This window comes from Podarcis muralis, chromosome 10 (genome assembly GCF_964188315.1).
Source record: "Podarcis muralis chromosome 10, rPodMur119.hap1.1, whole genome shotgun sequence".
Taxonomy (NCBI): Eukaryota; Metazoa; Chordata; class Lepidosauria; order Squamata; family Lacertidae; genus Podarcis; species Podarcis muralis.
In genome coordinates, this window is record NC_135664.1 from 37,253,988 (window position 1) to 37,276,659 (window position 22,672).

Sequence of the window (22,672 nt, forward strand, 5' to 3'; positions counted from 1 at the left end):
GAGAAGAGGGGATTGCGGGGAGGAGAAATCACCTCTCTCTTGTATTAGCAGACTCCTCCGCTGGTAGGAGGACCAAGAGATTCACCTCTACGAACCTGTTTTATTTTATTTTTAAATCACTTAATTTATAGTTATTTTCACAGTTATAGCTGCTTGCAGGAAGTGTTGTGTATTATTTATGAGTCGGCTATTTTTGTATTAGCTGCTGCTTCTTCTTCTTCTTCTTCTTCTTCTTCTTCTTCTTCTTCTTCTTCTTCTTCTTCGCATTTATATCTCACCTTTTCTCCAAAGAGCTCAAAGCAGTGTTCATGGTTCCCACGTTCATTCTTAAAACTCCCAACAAACTTGTGAGATAAGTTATGCTGAGAGGCAGTGATTGGCCCAAGGTCCCCATTGAGCTTCACGGATGAGTGGGGATTTGAACCCTGGTCTCCCAGGTTCTAGTCTGACACTCTAACCACTATACCACCCTGCCTCGAAAGGAGTTTTTTTTGGTACAAAATTCTGAACTAGAAAAGCAATCGGATTAACTTTTCCCTCAAAATCATATCCGCAAAGTGCTCTATGGTATACTTTTCTGTTTTTTGTCAAATGGCCCAGAAGTAGGTTGGACCATGAACAACTCTTTCCTCATTGCTACGCAGATTACAGTGGTACCTCGGGTTAAGTACTTAATTCGTTCCGGAGGCCCGTACTTAACCTGAAACTGTTCTTAACCTGAGGTACCAGTTTAGCTAATGGGGCCTCCTGCTGCTGCTGCGCCGCTGGAGCACAATTTCTGTTCTTATCCTGAAGCAAAGTTCTTAACCTGAAGCACTATTTCTGGGTTAGCGGAGTATGTAACCTGAAGCGTATGTAACCTGAAGAGTATGTAACCCGAGGTACCACTGCATTATGTTCTCACTCAGAAAGAAGGCTCCATGTTTGCTTGCAGCAGAAGTGATAAACCTTTTCCTTACTTCCCAGTCAGAGGGAAGGTGACTTCTGAAGGCTAGGTTTGGTGGGTTGTTGTTTTTTGGCCACCACAGGTTTGTGAAATTCCCAAACCAGTAGAAGAGCGTTCTGCTTGCAGTCAGTTGAAGATGGAACCATTACAAACCAGTGAAACCAATGCATCATCTGGAGTCCTCTTGTTCTGAAGGCTAAGATGTTCATATCTTCTTCAGGGTAATGGTTTAGGGTTTGATGCATCACATCAGTGCCACCAATATTTCTTCCCGTTTGTTGTTGAGTACTTCTCTGAAAATGTACACTTTCATAGAATCATAGAATCATAGAGTTGGAATAGACCACAAGGGCCATCGAGTCCAACCCCCTGCCAAGCAGGAGACACCATCAGAGCACTCCTGACATATGGTTGTCAAGCCTCTGCTTAAAGACCTCCAAAGAAGGAGACTCCACCACACTCCTTGGCAGCAAATTCCACTGTCGAACAGCTCTTACTGTCAGGAAGTTCTTCCTAATGTTTAGGTGGAATCTTCTTTCTTGTAGTTTGGATCCATTGCTCCGTGTCCGCTTCTCTGGAGCAGCAGAAAACAACCTTTCTCCCTCCTCTATATGACATCCTTTTATATATTTGAACATGGCTATCATATCACCCCTTAACCTCCTCTTCTCCAGGCTAAACATGCCCAGCTCCCTTAACTTTCCCACAGCTCTTTCAGAATAAGTACCATCATTCTGAATAATGTCTGAAAATTCTGCTTGAGCGGACATCAAATATAACAAGGAACGAAACATGGTCATTATGTTGGACAGTGTATCATTCTGCTCCTCAGGAGGGGCCAAACTTTGCCTGAACGTCATTCCATATATACTGAAAATAATGAAATCACTTTTCTACAGAGCTGGTAAGGTTTGGTTGGAAAAGGAGATTCTCTATTAAAAGACAACCATGCTATTATACCATTAGTTACTGCTGCTTCTATTTTGGGAAATATGCCGATACAATTGCAGTGTGTCAGCAGGGGCATTATCACTGAGAAATGGTCATTTTATTTGCAGGTTGGAATATAAAAACGAGACAAGAACAGTTTGTCACTTCGTGGGTTCACGCTTCATTTCTGACACAACATCAGTATGGAAAAAATAAAATAAAAATCATTTTTGATCAAAGGGAGAAATGAACTCAAAAGCGCAAACGAGCAGATAAAACATTGTTCCTGTCCATAATCACTTTTATGGAACTTTTATTTTGCTGTCACACATAAAAAATGACTAAATAACTAATTTTTCAATTAGCAGTGGAAAATACTAGTAAATCATTATGGGGTGAGGAAGATAGGCTACATTTCGGACAAATGAGCTAAATTCAGCAGAGGATCATATTGGCAGAAATAAAGGGGGTGGTTTTTCTGATTCCTCTTCCCCCTTGAAGCTCAGTTCTCCTTGAATATCTGCTCCAGGTGCCAATAAAAATGAAGGCTATAATCCCAACCTCATTTACCGGGGAGTAAGCTATATTAAATTCAATAGGACTTACTTCTCAGTAGGCATGGTTAGGGATTACACTGTAGGCCATTACTCAGATGTTTAGTCCTACTGAGTTCAATAGGATTTACGCCTGGGCAACTGTGTACAGGATTTCTGCCTCAAGGACCTAAAACTGAAATTTCTGATTGATAAATGCTTTCCTTTAAAAATGTATTTCTTTCCCCTAAGATTGTAAGCTCTTGAAATCACACCAGGTCTTCAAATAGCACCGGATCTTTTAAACTATGATTTTATCTGTTCTATTGAACGATCAGGCACCCATGTATTCTTGCTGCTGAATTTCAGCTCCATGCTGCCACCCAGTGGGGTTTCAATGATAAGGGATAAAAACCAAAAGCTTCTGAAAAGCAATTATGCTGCATTTAAAGCAGGAACAAGCAAGCTGAAATAGTCTCACTTCCTCCCTAAAACAGAACAGGCACATTTTAAAGTTTTACTGCAGTAGACAATCTTTGCAAGGAGCTATTGTAACTGTGAAAATATATTTAAATAAATTAGTAAATAGTTGCTTTTTGCAGCTAGGGATGGACAAGTCTGGCAATTTCTCTTTCTCCATTTCTCATTTTTCCTGTTTCAATTTTTTTTAAAAGTCCTGATGCATTTTAGTATGCAATTTTTCCTAATGTACACTTTTGAAAAAGTAACTTTCCCTTAGCCCCCAGTGGTACAAGGGGTCAGTGAGTCTGCCTGTTAGTCAGAAGATTGGTGCTTTGAGCCCATCCAGGGACGGCTATGGGCAGGATTCCTGCACTGCAGGGCATGGGCATAGCCGGGATTTATGTTAGGGCAGGCGGGACTTTTGTTGGGGGTGGGCAGAACCAAGTTATCTGCGCCTCGATTGGTTAGTTAGTTAGGTAGTTTTATTTGCTTAGTTGATGGGGGGCAGCTGCTCCCCTGGCTATGCCCATGTTGCAGAGGTTGGATTAAATGACCCTTGGGATTCGTTCCAACTCTACAATTCTAAAGGAACACCTGGGTGAATTTTGCAACATAGTACACCTAACACACCACTCAAATGGCATTTAAAAATCTATATTCGTAGCTAGAATTACTATTACTGTATCGAATAAATCTGCCATTAGGTGTCATACAAGTTATCATACAATTAATTTCACAGTTGACCAACAACAACGGATGCAAGAGAAACACAATGTATCAGTTCATTCAAGTTTTAAGCATATATCCTCTACATACAGCAAGGCACAGAGGCAAATCCCCAGCTCACATCTCCTCCTTTTCACCATACAAGCCTTGTAATAATAATTTTGTTGTCGTTGTTATTTATTATTTTATATATCAGTGCTTTTTTCCTAAAAAAATGTTTAGAGGTACTCTCATTTTGACTCAAGAAAATCACCATTTTATAGATCAAATCGGGAAAAATAAATACAGTAAATGGACAAAAGTACAAAGATTAACAAAATGTTTAGGAGTACGTGTACCCCTGTACACCCCCAGAAAAAAAGCACTGATTATTATTATTACTTATACCCTGCCCATCTGGCTGGGCCTCCCTGCCCACTCTGGGCGGCTTCCAGCAGAATATTAAAAACACAATAAAACATCAAACATTAAAAGCTTCCCTAAACAGGGCTGCCTTCAGATGTCTTCTAAACGTCAGATAGTCGTTTATTTCTTTGACACCTGACGGGCGGGCGTTCCACAGGGCAGCCGCCACCACAGAGAAGGCCCTCTGCTTGGTTCCTTATAACCTCATTTCTCAGAGAGGGAACCACCAGAAGGCCCTCAGCGCTGGACCTGTGTCCGGGCTGAATGCTGGGGGTGGAGACGCTCCTTCAGGTATTCAGGGCCGAGGCCATTTAGGGCTTTAAAGGTCAACACCAACACTTTGAATTGTGCTCAGAAACATGTAGGTCTTTCAGGACCAGTGTTCTGTGGTCCTGGTGGCCACTCCCAGTCACCAGTCTAGCTGCCGCATTCTGGATTAATTGTAGATTCCGGGTCACCTTCAAAGGTAGCCCCACATAAAGCACATTGCAGTAGTCCAAGCGGGAGATAACCAGGGTATGCACCAGTCTGGCGAGACAGTCTGATTACAAGGTGTGTGTGTGGTTGTGTCCCACCTACAATCCACGGGTAAAACTTAAAACACACATGAAATTTAACACTCCAGGCCTGTGTTAGCCAAATGGAAGCAAAAAGGCAGAAACATATCGTTTTAATTTTTTTAAAAAAGTATTCTAATCTCCCCAATATAAGAGCTGCTTCATATTGCTTTTTATTGCATTGACAACAGTGAGCTTCAGTGATCAAACCTGGCATTAGAGACCTGTATCTCCATATGTGTCATCTATCATTGCACAACCAAAGTGTTGCAGGGCCCAAGACTGACTTGGAAGGAGGATACACAGGATTAAGATGTTACATTTGTGTAAGAGCATCATACAGCAAAAGAAGAAAAATCATTCCATGGATTGACTCTGCTTATGTACCTATCTTCTTTGATTCTGCTATTGACAGAACCACTTTTCATTATCTTAAAATCAATACATATTGCTTTGCTTCCCAATAAAACTCGTGTCAACCAGGCTTTTCGTTATGAGTTAGTACTTGACGGCAGTGCAGCTATTCATTAATGTAATAAAATATCAGTACCTCCATCCATTAATCACACTTCCAACAATTATATACTAAGTGAGATTGAATCAGGAATAGTCTCCGTGTTTGTTGTGGTAAACAGTGTGATGCCCATTCTAAGAACACAGGTGAAGTAACAGCTGGATTGGGAAAAAACCAAGACCACAAGAATTCAGAGATTTTAGCTAAAATTAGACCACTGCTGGTCTAATGCAGATACATGTATTTGTTTTAAAATACTACTAGAAAAATATGATACCCAGATTTGCAAGTTCAGATAGTTTGAAAACAGATTTTATTCTGGTACCCTCAAAATACTTTCATCATAATTTTGTACACTTTCCCAAGAGCCAATTCTCTAATATCAGGTTTTACAATACTGAGGAGGGATAACAAGTTTTATCATCTTAAAGGCTCATTTTTGTTTGCACCTGTAATAAAAAAACAAGAGTTTATGGGTTTTTCTGTATTTTCTGAAGGAGGTACTCCATTTGTAAGTTTAGATTTGGCTGTCCTTTTCTTGTCTTTTTACTTAAAATTTTATAAGCTTCCATTTTCTTCTGTTTGTAGAGCTTTTGAGCTTTTTCTATTTCTTCTCTTCTTTTTATGGCTGCCTGAAATAATAAAGAAATACCCAAGTAATTAAAAGAAGTATGACTTTCATACTTTTAAAGAAATTATTTATATATATATACACCGTATTTTTCGCCCCATAGGACGCACCGGCCCAAAGGACGCATCAAGTTTTTTTGGGGGGAAATACAGGGGGGAAAATTTATTTTCCCCCCAGGCGCTTGTGGGGCCGGCAGCGGGGAGAAGCGCTCTTCTCCCCGCAGCCCGCCTTCAGACCAGGTCCGGGGACAGCGGGAAGACACGCTATGCCTCCCAGCTGTCCCCGGAGCTTGCGAGGCCGGCAGCGGGGAAAGGCGCTCTTCTCCCCGCTGCCCGCCTTCAGACCAGGTCCGGGGACAGCGGGAAGACGCGCTGCGCCTCCCAGCTGTCCCCGGAGCTTGTGGGGCAGGCAGCGGGGAGAAGCGCTCTTCTCCCCGCCGCCCGCCTTCAGATCAGGTCCGGGGACAGCAGGAAGACGCGCTGCGCCTCCCCACTGTCCCCCGACCTTGTGGGGCTGGCGCTGGGGCTCTCCTGAAGCCTGGAGAGCGAGAGGGGTCGGTGCGCACCGACCCCTCGCTCTCCAGGCTTCAGCGAAAGCCTGCATTCGCCCCATAGGACGCACACACATTTCCCCTTCATTTTTGGAGGGGAAAAAGTGCGTCCTATAGGGCGAAAAATACGGTAAATGCAAGTTGCAAATATCTTTTTACAGGTATATATGCTAGGAAAATAAATGGTGATATCTAAAAATATTTGTCCATGATACCTCCTTAATGTGTTCCAATGTTTTTAGTGTGAAAAATAAGTAATCAACACAGTTACCTATCTAATGACAAAGTGCAAGGTTGTCTTTCTATTGTCTTTCTGATACAGGGAGGAAAGCACATTTGCTTATGTTATTGCATTGTTCTTCATGGTTAGGACTACAGTGCACCTGTTTGAGAAGACATCAGACTGGTGGATCTCTTGGGCATGACTGATGAGAGCAATAATCGGGGGGAGGGGGGAGAAAGACATAGCATCTTACAAGGACAGGAAGAAACACCATGGACAGAATAATTGCCACACAGAAAGAACAAGGATATAGTTTTGAGTTCCTCATTTACAGTTTTATTAATCATTTAATGTTCCAACACAAACAGAAACTATTAATATTCCAGTTGTTGTATAAGGGATTATGATTATGACCAGAATGTAATTGAAACTAGTAAGATTTTGGAATGCAGAAATAAAGAAAATCATGAAACCATCAAATATAGCATGCAGGGGGCCACTTTAAATTATATAATTCGGTATTTGAAAGATTGGTATTAATAATTGTATTATAAAAAAACCAGACTGGTGGACCCCTTTCCAACAATATATAGAGTGAGTTACATAAAATTATTATGAGCTATAAGACAAAAGAAGTTGCCCGCATCAACTTCAGTGCCAGGGAATAAAACAAAACCCTTGTTGATTAACTCTCACCTCTTCCCACTCTCTAAAGTGCTAACTTTCTGTGAGAAACTTAAGACTTTAAGACTTACCTCTTTTTTCTTCTCTCGTTCGGCTTTTATTTTCTCATATTCTTCTTTTGCTTTCTGGTTTGAGGTTTTCATTTTAAATTTTCGATGAACCGTGTTGCACCTGCATTAGACAAACAAACCAGTGAGTAAAAGTATTGATTTTCGATTAATGCAATTATACTATTTGTGTAAAGTTTGCAATTCTGATTCAGTGCTTTCAATAGTCCTCTCAATACCATTTGGAAAAGTGTAGCAACAACAACATGGCTATGCTGGGGAAAGGAGTTTTTGCTCATCTGACCTACAGAACTGCTTTTGCCAACACCACCTTTCAGATAGGCAGCATTATCTGCTATTCTGCGTCTATCATGTTCAGAGCAATTATCATCGAGCTATAAATCTGATTTAACTATTTTGAGCTGCTTGAGATCTATTATGTTTGAAAAGCGGTTTGCAACTATTAAGAAAAATGCATATGTAATAATGTAACTTCCTTATATGTACCGTAACTTTATTCCCCACATTTATTCTATATAGCCAATGTGGTGCCTTACGGTTCCTATCAACCTCAGCAAACGTGGTCAGGGACTCTGGGGTTGCGGCACTCATCTCGCTTTACAGGCCGAGGGAGCTGGTGTTTGTCCACTTCCACAGACAGTTTTTCCGCAGACATGTGGCCAGCATGACTAAGTCGCTTCTGGGGAACCAGAGAAGCGCACGGAAACGCCGTTTACCTTCCTGCCGGAGGTAGGAATTTATCTACTTGCACTTTGTGCTTTTGAACTGCTAGGTTGGCAGGAGCTGGGACCGAGCAACGGGAGCTCACCCCGTCGCGGGGATTCAAACTGCCGACCTTTCGATCGGCAAGCCCAAGTGGCACAGTGGTTTAACCCACAGCACCACCCGCATCCCTTAGGACAATTTACTATAATTTGACCCAAATCCTAAAATAGCTGAACTATTTTATATGCTGTTACAGTTAGTTGCTACCTTTTTTACTGAACTTAGGTTGGAAAATGAAAGATTACACTGAAAGGAACTAAAATGCTGTGAAAACACCTGCTAGAAGAATAACCTAAGCTCACCTTTAAAAAGGAATTATAGGATAAAAGCAGTTCCCAAAAGGTTTCTTACTTTGTGGTTGCAATTTCCTCTTCTTTTGGTACAGAAGGGCGAACATTCCTAGGCTTCTGTTGTTTCTTAAGCATTTCCTCTTCAGCTAAGTAAAGATGCTTCAGGTGTTCTGGGTAATCTTCTTTGTACCCAATGTTCTTCTGAGAATTGGCATTGCTTTCCTTCTTAAGCAATTTCTTGTAGTCACGTTGGATCTTTTGCTTTCTCCAAAAGGCAAAACCCTGTCCTATAGACACCAGAAAAAGATGTGGAATAAGAAAAAAGTGTGATTAAAACTACAAATGTTATAACATAACACTCTCTTTTACTAATGTTTATTCCAGATGATCTTTGAAATAATGCTCCATCTTCTCTTTTTTTTTTTTAAATAATTTTTATTAGGTTTTTACACTTTTTATGAACAAACACACAACGAAAACAAAACAAATATATTCTCAAAGCCTTATTTCCTTGACCTTATTCCCCAGACTCCCCCCCACCCCCTCTTCATACATCCCTATTCCCAAAATTAATTCAGCAAGTTTTAGTTTCTTCTCTTAACCTATAATTAATATTTTTAATCTATCTCTTCCTAATTAACCCCATTTCTCTTATCCCCAATTCTTATAAACATTTAGATTCTTTCCTAAGGTCGGCCTAAGTTCCCTTCCACAGATTTCCCATTTTTAAATGTAGGCCCTTTTCACCCAACCCAAAGTTCATCGTCGTTCTTGCCCTTCTGCTTCCCCCTCCCCCCTTCCCAGGTACTGGTCCCTTTTCAAATAAAAGTCCACCATAGTTTTAAGCCCGGATTTCTCACGTCTGAGGCTTTTAAATCTCTTTCTGTTCCTCTCCGCCGATTTTGTTGGAAGTCTCTTATATCAATCCTTGAATCTCGAAGCAGTCCATTCTCCATCACTCCAATTCTCCTTCCCTCCACGATACTTGGTAACAACTGCTGCCAAAAATCAGCCAATCTTTCATATTCAAAAGGGAGGCCTCAATCATATTTCTTGTGTCCTTTTAGTTCCTGTAGTCCAGATACTTCAGGGGCTCCCTCCTTCATCTTTAACATCTTTTGCAGGGTTGTAATCCAAGTGATCCAAGTATCCTTTCCCTCAAAGTCCACCATTGTGGGCCTTTTGTTGGTATTTTCCAATTGTTCATTCTCCTCTCCTTGCTCTCTCTCCGCTTCTTGAGATATTGCTTCTGTTTTGGCTGCAGATTCTTTTTCTGTTGGATCCTTCATGCATTCAGCAGAGTTGTTTGTTCCTGAAGTCAAGGTCATTAATTGTTTAGTCATACTCAGACTCTGCTCTTGCAGAATTCCCACAAGAAAGAACATCCTGTTTATCTCTGCCTGTAATTTTCCTTCTGCAGCCATTGTAGTAGCTTTGGAATCCCCCTAGAGGGATTCTGGTTACTTTTTAAACTTTTCCCAACAGTCCAAACCTTTTTATGTTTCTTTCTATCAAGTCTCCAACAACTTTGTTTCAATTTAACTTTTAGCTCAGAGAGATATCAGTTAACAATCTTTCAATCTGTCCATTTGACAGCTCTTTTGACAGCTGTCAAACTCCTTATTCTTCTTCACCAGACTCAAACACAGGACTCTCCCTGGTCCCTGGGGGGGGGGGGGGAATTTTCTCAGACAAAAAAGAGAAAAAACATTCTCCTCACTCTCCAGCAGAACACTCTTTTGTTGAATCGTGGAAGATAGTTTCTTTTGTAATATATAAAAGTATCTTTTCCGCCTTAGTTCTCTCGACCTTGCTTGAAAATTGTCTGTAATTAGGGGGGGTGCGGACTCCCTTTTAACACACCCTCCGGTCGTCTCGAATTCAAAAGGAAAATTTCTTAAAGTCGAATTCCGTTTACTCACGGGTTAGTTCTTTCAGTCCAAATTTTCAGGGAGGAAGTCAGCGGTCTCCGGTCATGGCTCGCGGCTTCGCTCCACAGAGGTGTCGATCGACTCACAGCGCCACACCACCCTCCGTACCCTTTCGGGGGTCGGGGGGGTGCTTAAGGCGCCCACCGAGTCTTCCAGTCCGTAGGCTTCAGCGCCTACGGTTTCTGCGGGTCCCCGCGTCGCCGGCGCGGCAAAACCCAACCTCTGTGGGGCCGATTCCCTCCGCAGCTCGGAGGGGATCCGCCATTTCCAGATCGCGCTAACCCGGAAGTCCAATGCTCCATCTTCTCTTGAAGAACTGTAGTTAATAGCATCAACTCGAATGTTGAGCACCCTTTCTGCAAACTCCTCTCTGGGAGCCCTTGCTTTCACATGGTCTTACTAAGTCATAGCTCGGTTCCTGTGATGTGTGAATGTGATCACTGTCTCTTCCTCTGCAAACCGATGGAAGACCTTGCTGGACAGGTAGGTAAGGTCAAACTTTATAGTTAGCAGCCCTTACTAAACCTGAGGTCCTAACTATGTCTACCCAGAAGCAAGTCCAACTGAACTCCAAGGTGAATAGTTAGGACTGCAGCCTAAGCTACGAGCCTCGCAAAGCTCACTTCTAAGTGAACAATATTTAAATAAAATGTTTTGCCAGGATGTCACATTTTGTGGTTAATCTTATTATTATTTATTAAATTTGTATACCATCCTTCATCCAGATTGCAGGGTGGTTCACACAAACCCATTTTAAAGGCGACAGAAAATTAATCAGCCCAAGGCCTGGTTATTAAAAAAAGTTTTTGCCTGGTACCTAAAGATACGTAATGAACACACCAAGTGAGGCTCCCTGGGACAGCACTCCACAAATGGAGAGCCACTGCAGAAAAGGCCCAGTTGGTATTGGCACCTTCCAGACCTCTTGTGGAGAAGGCACACAAAGATGTTTGCAGGGTCTGGACCGGTTCATATGGGGAAAGGCAGTGCTTGAGATCATTACAGCCCTGGGCAGTTTAAGGCTTTATAGGTCAAGACCAGCACTTTGAATTGGGCCCAGAAACAAATCTGCAGTCAGGGCAGTCAGGCCAGGAATGGTTGTAATATGCTTAAACTGTCTAGCGCCAGTAAGCAACCCGGACGCCAAACTTTGCACCAGTGGAAGTTTCTGAACTGTTTTCAGCGGCAGCCCTATGTAGAACATGTTGCAAGAGTCTAAGCTAGAGGATACCAGAGCATAGACAGCAGTAGTGAGGCTCTCCTTGTCCAGGATGGGCCACCAGCAGAAGCTGACGGAAGGCACTCTGCGCCACCAAAGCCACTTGCAGGCAACAGCAGTAGTTCCAGAAGTACCACACACCCCTAACTCAAGACAGCCAGAATGATATCACAGTCAATGGTATCGAAAGCTGCCAAGGGAGATCGAGGAGAACGAACAAGGACGCATTTTCCTGCCTCTCGTGACAATCAAATGCATGGCAACCAAAGCAGCTTCTGCGCCAAAGCCGGGCCTAAACCCTGACTGAAATGGATATCCAAACATAGCCACATTATTCTGACTTTTAGAAGACATCTGAAGGCAGCCCTGTTTAGGGACGTTTTTAATATTTGAGGTTTTATTGTGTTTTTAATATTCTGTTGGCAGATGGGCGGGGTAGAAATAATAATAATAATAATAATAATAATAATTCAAAGTGCACCATTGATTCCAATGGGTCTATTCAGAGTGCGACTTGGCTGGTTATCACCCAGTGTTTATAAATTAAAGTTTAAAGGCAATGGAAGGGGGCCAGTATAGGAGGAACGACCGCCCCCCTCCCCCCCGCCTTCAGCTCCTTCCTAGCTGGCCTTACCCTCCCGGACGCTCCCTCGCACCAGACGCGGGTCTTTCCTCCACTGCCGTTTCCGACCGGGGCGAACCTGCGACTTCTTCTCCGCCCCAGCATCTTTCTCGGCGCCCGGCGCCTCTCTCTTCCTCGCTACAGGCGCCATCTGCCAACTTCCGCTCGGCTTCGTCGCGCGCCGATGACGTAATCCAACCGGCGACCCGCTTCTATTCGGCCGCGGCCGTCGCCGCCTATCCCTGATGAAGAGAAATCGCTGGCCTTTCTGTCGGTGCTCGATTCGCTTAGCCTGGACAGGGCAGGCGAGAGCGAACGGGCGTCCTTGGAGACGGACAGGCTCTCCCAATCGAGCGCCGAGCCCTTCCTTTGACGCCTGAGCAGCTCGCCTCCATCCGTCCCCCCGCCGGCGATGTCGCGGCGCGTCCGCGAGGCTTCCGCGCCGGTCCCCGGGCCGAACCGCCCTCTTCCCCCGGAGCTGCCGGCGGAGACGGTGGTGGCGCGGCTGCGGGCGGTGGCGCGGTTCCTGGGACGGATGCTTTCGCTGTGCCGGGCCCACACGGTGGACTTCTACACTCGCGGCCTGTGGGAGAAGATGGTGGCGCTTCCCCCGGAGGCGGTGCTGGAAGCGCTGAGCGGAGAGAGGCTTCAGCAGCTCCTGGAAGAGCCGCCTCTGCAGCGCCCCCTGGAGGAGGCCGCCGGTAAGCGCCTCCACTCTGCTCAGAAGGCGGCCCGCAGCGCACGTGGCCGGGGCGGGGGGTCTCCACTGGCTATTAACAAAAGCGTTTGCCATTATTTTATTGCAGTGGTACCTTGGTTCTCAAACATAGTCCTTTCCGGAAGTCCGTTCCAAATCCAAAGCGTTCCAAAACCGAGGCGCAGTTGCTTTCCCATAGAAAGTAATGCAAAATTGTTTAATCTGTTCCAGACTTTTAAAAACAACCCCTTAACCTGAATTTTACTATCTAACGAGACCATTGATCCATAAAATGAAAGCAATAAGCAATGTACTGCAGTCACACAATCAATCTGTCAGTAGGTGAACTGGGTTCCACACAGTCCCAGAAACAAAACCAAAAAGCCACAAAAACGCAATATAAATAGCAAAAACAGACAGACCTTGGCATAACATTCAAAACAGAAGTGTAGCACTCAAAACAGAGCACGTTCGCAAACTGGAACACTTACTCCCAGGTTTGCAGTGTTTAGGCACATGATATATTTGTGCAATGAATGGCATTGCTTGCAATGAGACATTTGAATTTATTTAGGCACATTGCTTTCCAAACTCCCCACCGCCGTGGACAACTTGAAGTTGTAGGGTTGCCATAGTCTGAAGACCAAAGAAGCGGACACATTTGTCGACTTCTGCTTCTAACCGTGGATTGCTATGATGGCTCTCATTTGACATACCCATGAAAAGGAGGACGTGTCCTGGAAAAAGAGGGCATATGGGGGGAAAGAGGACATAAGGCAACACTACATTATCGTCTTGTCACACCACTTAATAGTTTTCTGCCCATTTGTATAATGTGGCAGATGCTGTATAATTTTTAAATGGTATATTATATTTATTGCTTCTTTTGTTTCTTGCATTTTTATTGTGTTACAGTTTGAATTCCGTAGAACACAATTAAAAATCAATATAAAAGAAGCAATAAAGATACAGTTTAAAAATCAGTTAAAGATACAGTTTAAAAATCAATATGAATGTTGATTTTTCTCATCTTCAACCACAAATCCACAGAGATGCTGCAAACCCCTTGAGTAAAGCTCTCAGATCACAGTTTGGGAACCCCTGTGAGACTATTATAACATATGTGTTTATTATAATTGAAATTAACTATTTGAAATAATATTTTAAAATGTTTTTTTCAATGGTAACATTTTAAACAACGTAACAACATAATAAAACATAACCACAAAAGGAACTGTATTGGGAGGGGGAAGTTAACCAGAACAATAATATTAGTATTGGAAACATTGTTTTAACCAATTATCTTAAAAAGCATAGTGTTGGGGCATGGTAAGCTGTAAGCAGTGGAGCCATGAAATGTAAAATGTACCCAGATATTTCTTGATAAAACTGGTGATCTTTCACAATTGCAGTAGTTGCCAGTAATCCTAGCTTTGCTATGCTACATTTTACTTAGGGCAGGAAAGAAATTCTGGATTCTGATTTGCAGTCTTAAACTAATGGAATCAAATTTGCAGACTAATCACATATTTCTTGCGTCCAGAGGAGATTAAATTATTTTATGACATTTTTATCTCTACTTTATTTCCATTAATGGAACTCAAGAGTTCCCATGCAACCTTCCATTCAGTCAATGACTACTAAACTCCTTCCTGAGCATGCATATAGATTTACAGTGTATAAAAAGCAGATAAAGTAGCATTGGGTTTCTAGATAACTGATTTGACAGCCAGACATTGGCATTTTCATCAGCATGTGCTATTTAGTGTGCTACTACTGCTTTAGCATTGTGCGGTCCATCCTAATTCTGCCAGATTATAAATTTAGATAAATCTTATTCTCGTTTTCTCAGATAGCGGTAGGTGGAGAAACGTCAACTTTAGCCACTTACTCTCTCTTGCGGCAGCACCATAAGCTGCTTTACCAGAAGACAGGAAAGTTCTCAAGTGGGAAAAGCCAGCTTCGTGTATTTCCAAACCAAAAAATGGGTGTGAGGTCATATTATATGCACATCTGGTTAGTGCCAGGACCAATTGCCATTTGGCTCCTCTCCCAGGAGCTTCTTTTCCTCTCCCCTGCCCATTCATATTTTTTTTCTTTTGCACCACACCTATTTCTGAGCTTGTTGGCAGGCACTGTTTTATTATTTAAAGTCTGTACCATGCCAACAACAACCCGTGAGTAATTTGGAAAACCGGGTTTAAAAGGAGAAAAAAAGGGATTTTTTTTCGGATTTGGTACGAGCGGGGGGGGGGATCCAAAAAGGAAGTCAGTCCCCCTCCCTACTGTAAACATTCTAAAACAAGGACCGGGCAACCAAGGTCACGAAAGAACTGTATTTTTGATAAAACCAAGAATTTCACGATGGGAAACTACAAGAAACTGTGCTGGAGGAGAAGAGTGGAGGGAGAAGGAAAGCGTAACCCCCCCCCCCCTGGGAACCGGGGCGATTGGAGAGAGAGCCTGGTGAAAAGAGACGGAGACTTTGACAGCTGTCAAAGTAGCTGTCAAAGCCGGAAAAATTTAAAGAGGACTCTGTTTTGAGGACTTTGCTGGTTAAATTTGTTACAATTTGCTAAGATTCGGATACAAAATGGCGAAAATATGGAACAACAACCAGACTTTTGGACTAGAGGAAACAAAGTTATAACAATCCCCCTAGAGGAGTTTCGGGACATTACAAAGATGGTCGTAAGTGGAAAAATACCTTCGGAATTTTACAGGACTGGTTATCTTCTGGGAAAGCTGCAAAACTGAAATAGTATTATGTCTACAGGGGTGTTTACATCAAAGGAGACAATAGAATTCTCTATTGAAGAAAGGAAGGGACTGAACGCAAGTTTTTGTTCCTGAATAACAAAATCCCCTGTAGAGTTACTAAATTTCTGAATTAGAACGTTTTAGCAGCGGAACAAGATGAAACTGGACTACAACATGGAAAGAACAATGGGGGGAGCCTTAAAGACCAAAGATTGGAGATTTGAAGTTAAATACTATAAAAATAACTTTAAACTTAAAAAAAAAAAAAACTGGCAAGGGACTGGGGGAAAAATCTGATTATGGATTTAAGAATTCCAGGCAGACAACATAGATTGGTGGACAGGGGGAACTCAAACCGGGGAAGGGGGGGGGGAGAACTAGAATCCAAAGGCTTGCAACTACTTTTTGAATTCTTTTTTCTATATACTTTTTATCTTTTTATATCTTTATATTGTTTTTCTTTATATATTTGGTTGGGTGTTTTTATTAAAAAAAAAGGTAATTCGTGGAAGGAAAATGGGGGGGGACCTTGGGGAGAGAATTTTTGTTTTTTATCAAGGGTAATGATGAGGACTGTATAAGCTTAAATTTGAATATTGGGCTAAACAAATTAAGTTTAAATTAGGAGGGAGAGCTTGTTGAGCTAACGATATGAAAGGGGAATATGGCAGGGATGGGGGAGGGGGGGAGTCCCAGAAAGTGGATAATGAAAATAAGGTTTTAAATGCATTCTGTCTTTGTCTTATCTTTACTTTCTGTTTTCTGAAAATTTCAATAAATATGATTTTAAAAAAAAATAAAGTCTGTACCATGCCTATATATTTTAGGTACTTTTAAAATGAAAGTACAGTACTTGAAAATCTCATTTAAGCCATTCTGAGGTTTCTAAAGGATGAGCTGGATAAAACTGCCGTAAATAAATGCAGATTATTTTTACTTTCCCTCCAAGCTGCTGAACATTTCTGCCATGGGTGAAAGAAGTCTGCTTTTGTTTTTGAGCAGAGATTGCCCACTCCCATATCCCCCCCCCCCCCGCTCTTCAGTTTTCAAGTTTTCGCTTGCAAAAGGAAAGGAACAAGATGCTGACCTCGAAAAGACTAGAAATCAGCAATCCTTAACAGTTTATTGACGCTGTTGATTTCTGTTTTGTTCCAGCTGGTATTGTAGGAGCTCCTGTCATAACTGTAAATTGAAACTACAGGTTAACTCAGTGTACAACAGAACTGGATCTAGCTGGTTTTTACACCCCCCCCCCCCAAAAAAAAGACAGAAACAAATATATATGTATTTTCATCGCAAAAGGACATTTTATGTGTTAAGGTTATATAATGGCTAGTTACGCATATGCCTTAGATATAGATATAGATATAGATATAGATATAGATATATTCTAGCAGTCTCAAGCTGTGACTCTTGTCTCCAGTTATCAGAATCCATAGTGTGATGTGCGAAAGGTGAGGTGACAATATCTATTTGTGGGTATCCAGTTTTTGTCGGGTTGCATTAAGATTTGTAGTAAAGGAGTTATCCCTCTACAGTTAATTACAAAATTAATTGTATTTCCTTCTCTTTTTTTACAGATAGCTGTGAGTTTTACAACATTTTCTGTGAAAATTCTCAGAGGCTGATCAACGTGCAGGCTTTTGCTCTCGCTGCTAAATATTACTCCATGCCAAACCTTGGCGTGTGTATCTCCTTAGAACAGATGCTAGAAGCACTAGAAAGGACACAGCAGCCAAGGTCAGGTAAGTTATAATCTTGGAATCTATTTTTATATCTCCTTAAAGCTTTCTCCTTCCTATTCACCTATTCTTGTTTACATGCGCTATGACATTCTGGATTTCTTTACTAAGCAATTCAGAAATCTTTAAAACTTACATGTAGCACAATCCTATATATATGTCTACTCGCTGTCCCACTGTGTTACGTGAGGCTAGGCTTGCTCCCAGGTAGAGCTGGACTAAAGTTCTGGTAGAAACTTCTTCTGGCCCGTTTAGGAGGCTTGATGAAGGGAGAACATCTTCCAAAGTTGGAGAGAAGGGACAAGGATCTGGTTTGGTGGAGGAGGAACGAGTATGGAGTACGCACAACACAGCACATGAGGTGATCCAACGGCAAGTTAATAAAGAGGCAAAAGCACTTGATTCACCACAGGGTGGATTTGATTTAAATCGAATCGACTGAAATCACGATTGAAATCATGATTGAAATCATTAGTCAGTACGACTTGATTTAAATTATTATTTTTTACAGAAAGGCTCATCCTTGCGGATATAATCTTAATATTTACAACCAGATGAAGGTTTCATTTTTGGTATAATAAATTTTCAGAGTAGTTTTTATAGCTATATAAAAATTTTACATTGCATATAAAGCCTTATGCCACATAATTAAAAAAACAAATCCTTATTTCCAGATGAATAGCCTTTGGACTATAATGTAACTTAAATAGAAAACTATCTTTAGAAAGATTTTTCCTCCAAAAGCATTTTTTTTTAAAAAAATATCCGATTTTTTGTTTAGTTTAAAAAAATCATTGATTTTTCTCCACCCAGATTCACCATAACTGTAGGTTTACATACACACACACACACACACACGTTGAAAAGGAAGGTCCCTTCTTCCAGGTAAGTGCATACAAATGCAATCCTAGTCATCTCTACAAACATCATTACTGGGCATCCTACTTTTTTTCTTTTTTTTCTTTTTGCAACAATAGTGTTCATTTTATTTTATTAGTCATACTCTTGGCCGTGTGTGATTTCTTATATATTCCCAGCAGAACATCTTATTTCTTTTCTCTGAAGAGTTCTCTCTGAATTTCACATATCAAATGGCTTTTGGAAATCCTGTAAGTTTCAAAACTTAAGTTTCAAAACTGGGAGCTACTACTCAAAAGAATGAAAGAAATCATAGCCACACTGAGCCAGCATAGTTAGTCGCATGGTCCAGGAGGGCAGCTATAGTAATATCACATTTAGTGCTTCTTACATCTAGGTCCCTCGTTTTCAACTTCACACTCAAATTTTAGCTGCCACTTGGCAATTGGGACCACTTTACCTTGCTTTATTTTTTACAACTGCTGACTTTCTTCCTATCTCAGTGTGCTAAAACTTGCATACTAGATACAAAACTCACAACCATTATAAATGGGGCACATAATTGTAATATAATCTGAAACTGTAAAAACAGAACAAAACTGAATCCAGAATAAGTTCCTTGTATTTAACAACATTAAAAGAAACCTATTAAGTTGAATGGAATTGCTTGGCAGTCACCTGGTGAGGCCAAATACCCAACTTCAGGGTTGTAATATGGTCTTTTTGCATGATCACTGGGACCTTTAAATGTAGAATGTTTTCCAGACCTTCCTAGATTCATTTCTGTATTTCAGAAAAGAGGCACATCTGTTAACTGTTGAGAAATGTTCTTGAACAAATTGCATTTTTCGACAAAGAAATGTGCCCAAAGAGAGGAATGTTATAACATTCAAACATATTGTTCTCGAAATTCTTTCATCTGGTTTTTATGATTTTCCTTATCAACATAAAAAGAAAAATGTGTCAGAGATACTGCTTTGAAGAGCTACACAGTCTCCTTCAGAAATAACCAAAATAACTTGGAAACATGCTACCCACTTCTAGCATTACATTTACAAAAGTGTCTTTTTCCCTCTTAAAATTAAATTGCAGCTGTTTGTATATCTCAGAAGAGCATTGGCCTCATGAAACATCGATGGTGCTATGGAGTGCTTAAGCCTTTGAGAGGCTTCTGCTACCAAAGCATCTTTAAACTGTTTCCTTCAAGTATCCATTATTTGTATTTTAAACAATTAGGAGTCGGGATTTCCCTGTACTGAAGGAACTCATATTTGGGCATGATATTTGGTGTTACTATTTCACCTTACAGACATAACATTATTGGCTGCTTTCCGATCAAAAGTTCAGTGCTCTTTAGAGGTCCCAACCAAAAAAGAGTGGCAACTCAAGTTGACAGAATATGCACAACTTGCAGACTTAACGTCTAGAATAAGAGAACAAGAAGAACATACGTTTAAAGAAGATTGGAAAAAGTTTATTGAATACAGTCAAACCTCTTCTTAGGTCCACTTCCGCTCGTGTCCATTTCGCCCAACATCTGCGGCAAACTGGGAAGTAATTGGCGGGCTTGCTGCCGTTCGTGCATGTGCAGGAGCAGGCAATCGCTGCCCGCGTCTGTGTTCAACAGCGTCTCTCCCAGCGACCCGTTTTGACTTCCGGACGGGCCTCTGGAACGGATTGTGGTCATGAGTAGAGGTTCCACTGTATACGGAAAATAATTGTGTACAGTTGAAAACGCTGGCAGCATTAAGATAAATTCAGCAGTGCAAATAAGTTTTGATGAATTCAATAATGGAAAACTGGTTAGTATAGTTTTTTTTGTAAAATATGCAGGGATGTAAGATATATAAAATGAACCATGGAAAGAGAGGAAGGGAAGTCATTGATATCTTAAGGATGTAAAATGAGTATTTGAAGTTGTAAAACAGAAAATTTAATAAAAAATATAAAAAAGGAGTTCGGTGCTCTTTCAGACTTTGTGAAATCAGCTAGGTGAGCAATAATTAATTTTAAAGCATCTGGTAAGTGCCTTTAATCTAAAAAACAATGAACTTGAGGAGGAGCATTTCAGCGTATTACTGTTACTAACATAATTATGTAAGTGACTGTAGTGTGCCTTGCCATTATGGATGACTGCACATACAACTATGCTTTTTTGTTATTTTCTCCTGTTTGTAGTGGAAATTTCCCCTCTCTTGTTATAATAAAAATAATTTGAAAAAAGGGACAAATCAACATGGTGAACACTTTCGAACAAAATGGCCCGATGTGGGGTGTCACTGACATAAGTTTTTATTAACAAGTTTTAGTTCTTTTTATTTTGAATTATCTAATTTATTTGATGAAAATCAATTGGTTGTAAGCAAAACGGATATTTACTGATAAGAATCAATAAAATCAGCTTTTCAGAATTGGTGTTTAATTGGTTATGCATTTTCTAAAATAATAATAATCAAACCCTTCTAATATAATTGCATTTTGTTTCGATCAGAAGTAGAGATAAAAACGGATGACTTCATGAACAATAAGAAGTCACATGAAGTGCAGCTTATGTCGGAGTTAGTAGACGGCATTGCAAAGTATTACGGCCTAAACCAGGTAAGAATTCTTATGATTTCATATTGTGTACTTATTTTAAAAAGTAAAGTCATACTTGTTCCAGTTTTGGACTTTAAAGCAAAGACCCATGGCCCAGCTCCAGCCCCTTAGGGATAATAAATGCGATCAAGAAACCATTGATTTTAGATTCAGTTCTCTGCAGGTTTGATCAAACACTTCAACAAGAGTCAGAAGCCAGAAATGTGGATGTAAAAACTAGACATCAGGACCATGGACAGAGTACAGTAGTCCAGCTAGAAAACAGGTACGCTTAGGTATAGTTCTTGTACTTTCAGGAGCCTGTTGAATATTTGGGGACTGTTAAGGGGAAGGGACTTTGGACTCAACATGCACTCCCTCAGGCAGAAGAACCGTAGGCAATACTGCTACTCCCATGACTGTCCACTGGTATACCGAGGACTTCCAAGTCAGGAATAGGCTGTGCGGGCTCTGATCCTGGGATGTTTCCTATGGCGACTGAAAATCTATCTGTTTCCCCAAGCATTTCCCTGACCATCAATACCAGTTCCTGGCATTCCTGGTTATCGTGATTGATATTTTAACTTGGTTTTATTGAGTTGTTCTGTTGCGATATTTTGTTTCAGCGCAACCCTAGGTACGTCTGCCCTGAAGTGAGTATGGCATTGCACTGTAAGATTAGACAACTGTCTGTGCGGTTTGACATCTGATTGCAGTAATTGCAGAGTTGGAAAAGGTTCAGAAAAGGGCAACCAAAATGTTCAGGGAGCTGAAGAGACTCCCCTATGAAAACAGGATGCAGTGTTTGGGACTTTTGGGTTTAGAGCAGGCATCCCCAAACTCGGCCTTCCAGCTGTTTTGGGACTACAATTCCCATCATCCCTGACCACCGGTCCTGTTAGCTAGGGATGATGGGAGTTGTAGTCCCAAAGCAGCTGGGGGACCGAGTTTGGGGGTGCCTGGTTTAGAGAACAGGCAAGTAAGAGGTGACACGATAGAAGTTTATAAAATTATGCCTGGCCTGGAGAAAGTCGGTAGAGAAAATTTTTTCTCCCTCTTTCATAAAACTAGAATTTGTGGGCAATCCCGTGAAGCAGAACGTTGGAAGAATCAGGAGAAAGCACTTTTTCACACAGCACATAGTCATAGCTGTCAACTTTTCCCTTTTCTTGTGAGGAATCCTATTCGGAATAAGGGAATTTCCCTTTAAAAAGGGGAAATGTTGACTGCTATGCACATAGCTAAACTCTGGAAGTCACTCCTACAAGAGGCAGTGATGGCCTCCAGCCTACATGGCTTGAGGAGGGTTAGATAAATGCATGGAGGAGAGGGCTTTTGATGGCTACCATCCATAACTTCTATTCTCTCCCTTCACAGATAGAGGCAGTAATGCTTCTGAATACCTGTTGCTGGAAACCACAGGAGGGGAGAGCGCTCTTGTGCTTGGGTCCTGTGCTCTTGTGCTTTCGGTTTCCCACAGGCATCTGATTGGCCACTGTGAGAACAGGATGCTGGATTAGATGGGCCACTGGCCTGATCCAGAAGGCTGTTCTTACAGTCTTAATTGTAACCCAGACTTTCCACAATTTGCACTGAATATAAAATAGAGACTTGGAATGCCAATAAAGGTATTTGTATTGTATTGTAAAATAGAGGCTGTTTATGATTAAACGTTTTAGTCAATCAATGCATTGTAATATTGCATTGTTTGCTCAGAATTGCAAATCCCTAATACCCCCAAATGGCCTTTTGGTTACACTGGAATTAATATGGGGGGGTGGGGTGGATAAAAGCACTCCCTGGTTTTAGTTAATGGAAAAAATGCAAGACTTTAGGAGAGATTTTTCATATTGGATTCTTTTCAGCCCTTCTCATAAAAGTATGCCAAATATAATTAAAGTGTAGCGCTATGAAAAACACAAACACATGGTTTACAACAGTACATATCTTTTTAAGAGGGTTCTTTTTAAGAGACTCCAGTC

General features: G+C 41.3%; 2 protein-coding genes across 3 annotated transcripts in view; one reads left to right on the forward strand and one right to left on the reverse strand.

Annotated features, from left to right (window-relative positions):
• Window positions 1–5,369: 5,369 nt before the first annotated feature.
• Window positions 5,370–12,216, reverse strand: CCDC59 (coiled-coil domain containing 59). The gene is made up of 4 exons (XM_028745586.2): window positions 12,069–12,216; window positions 8,346–8,571; window positions 7,233–7,332; window positions 5,370–5,705 (listed from the first exon to the last, which is right to left on the reverse strand). Exons 1-4 carry the CDS (start codon window positions 12,205–12,207, stop codon window positions 5,544–5,546), a joined length of 627 nt encoding a protein of 208 aa, XP_028601419.2. The 5' UTR covers window positions 12,208–12,216; the 3' UTR covers window positions 5,370–5,543.
• Window positions 12,217–12,468: 252 nt separating this feature from the next.
• METTL25 (methyltransferase like 25) overlaps window positions 12,469–22,672 on the forward strand; it is a 44,567-nt gene continuing 34,363 nt past the window's right edge. For both annotated transcript variants that reach the window (XM_028745584.2, XM_028745585.2), the window contains exons 1-3: window positions 12,469–12,757; window positions 17,094–17,258; window positions 20,605–20,711. In XM_028745584.2, coding sequence (XP_028601417.2) covers window positions 12,469–12,757; window positions 17,094–17,258; window positions 20,605–20,711 — 561 coding nt within the window. The remainder of the gene's footprint in view (window positions 12,758–17,093; window positions 17,259–20,604; window positions 20,712–22,672) is intronic.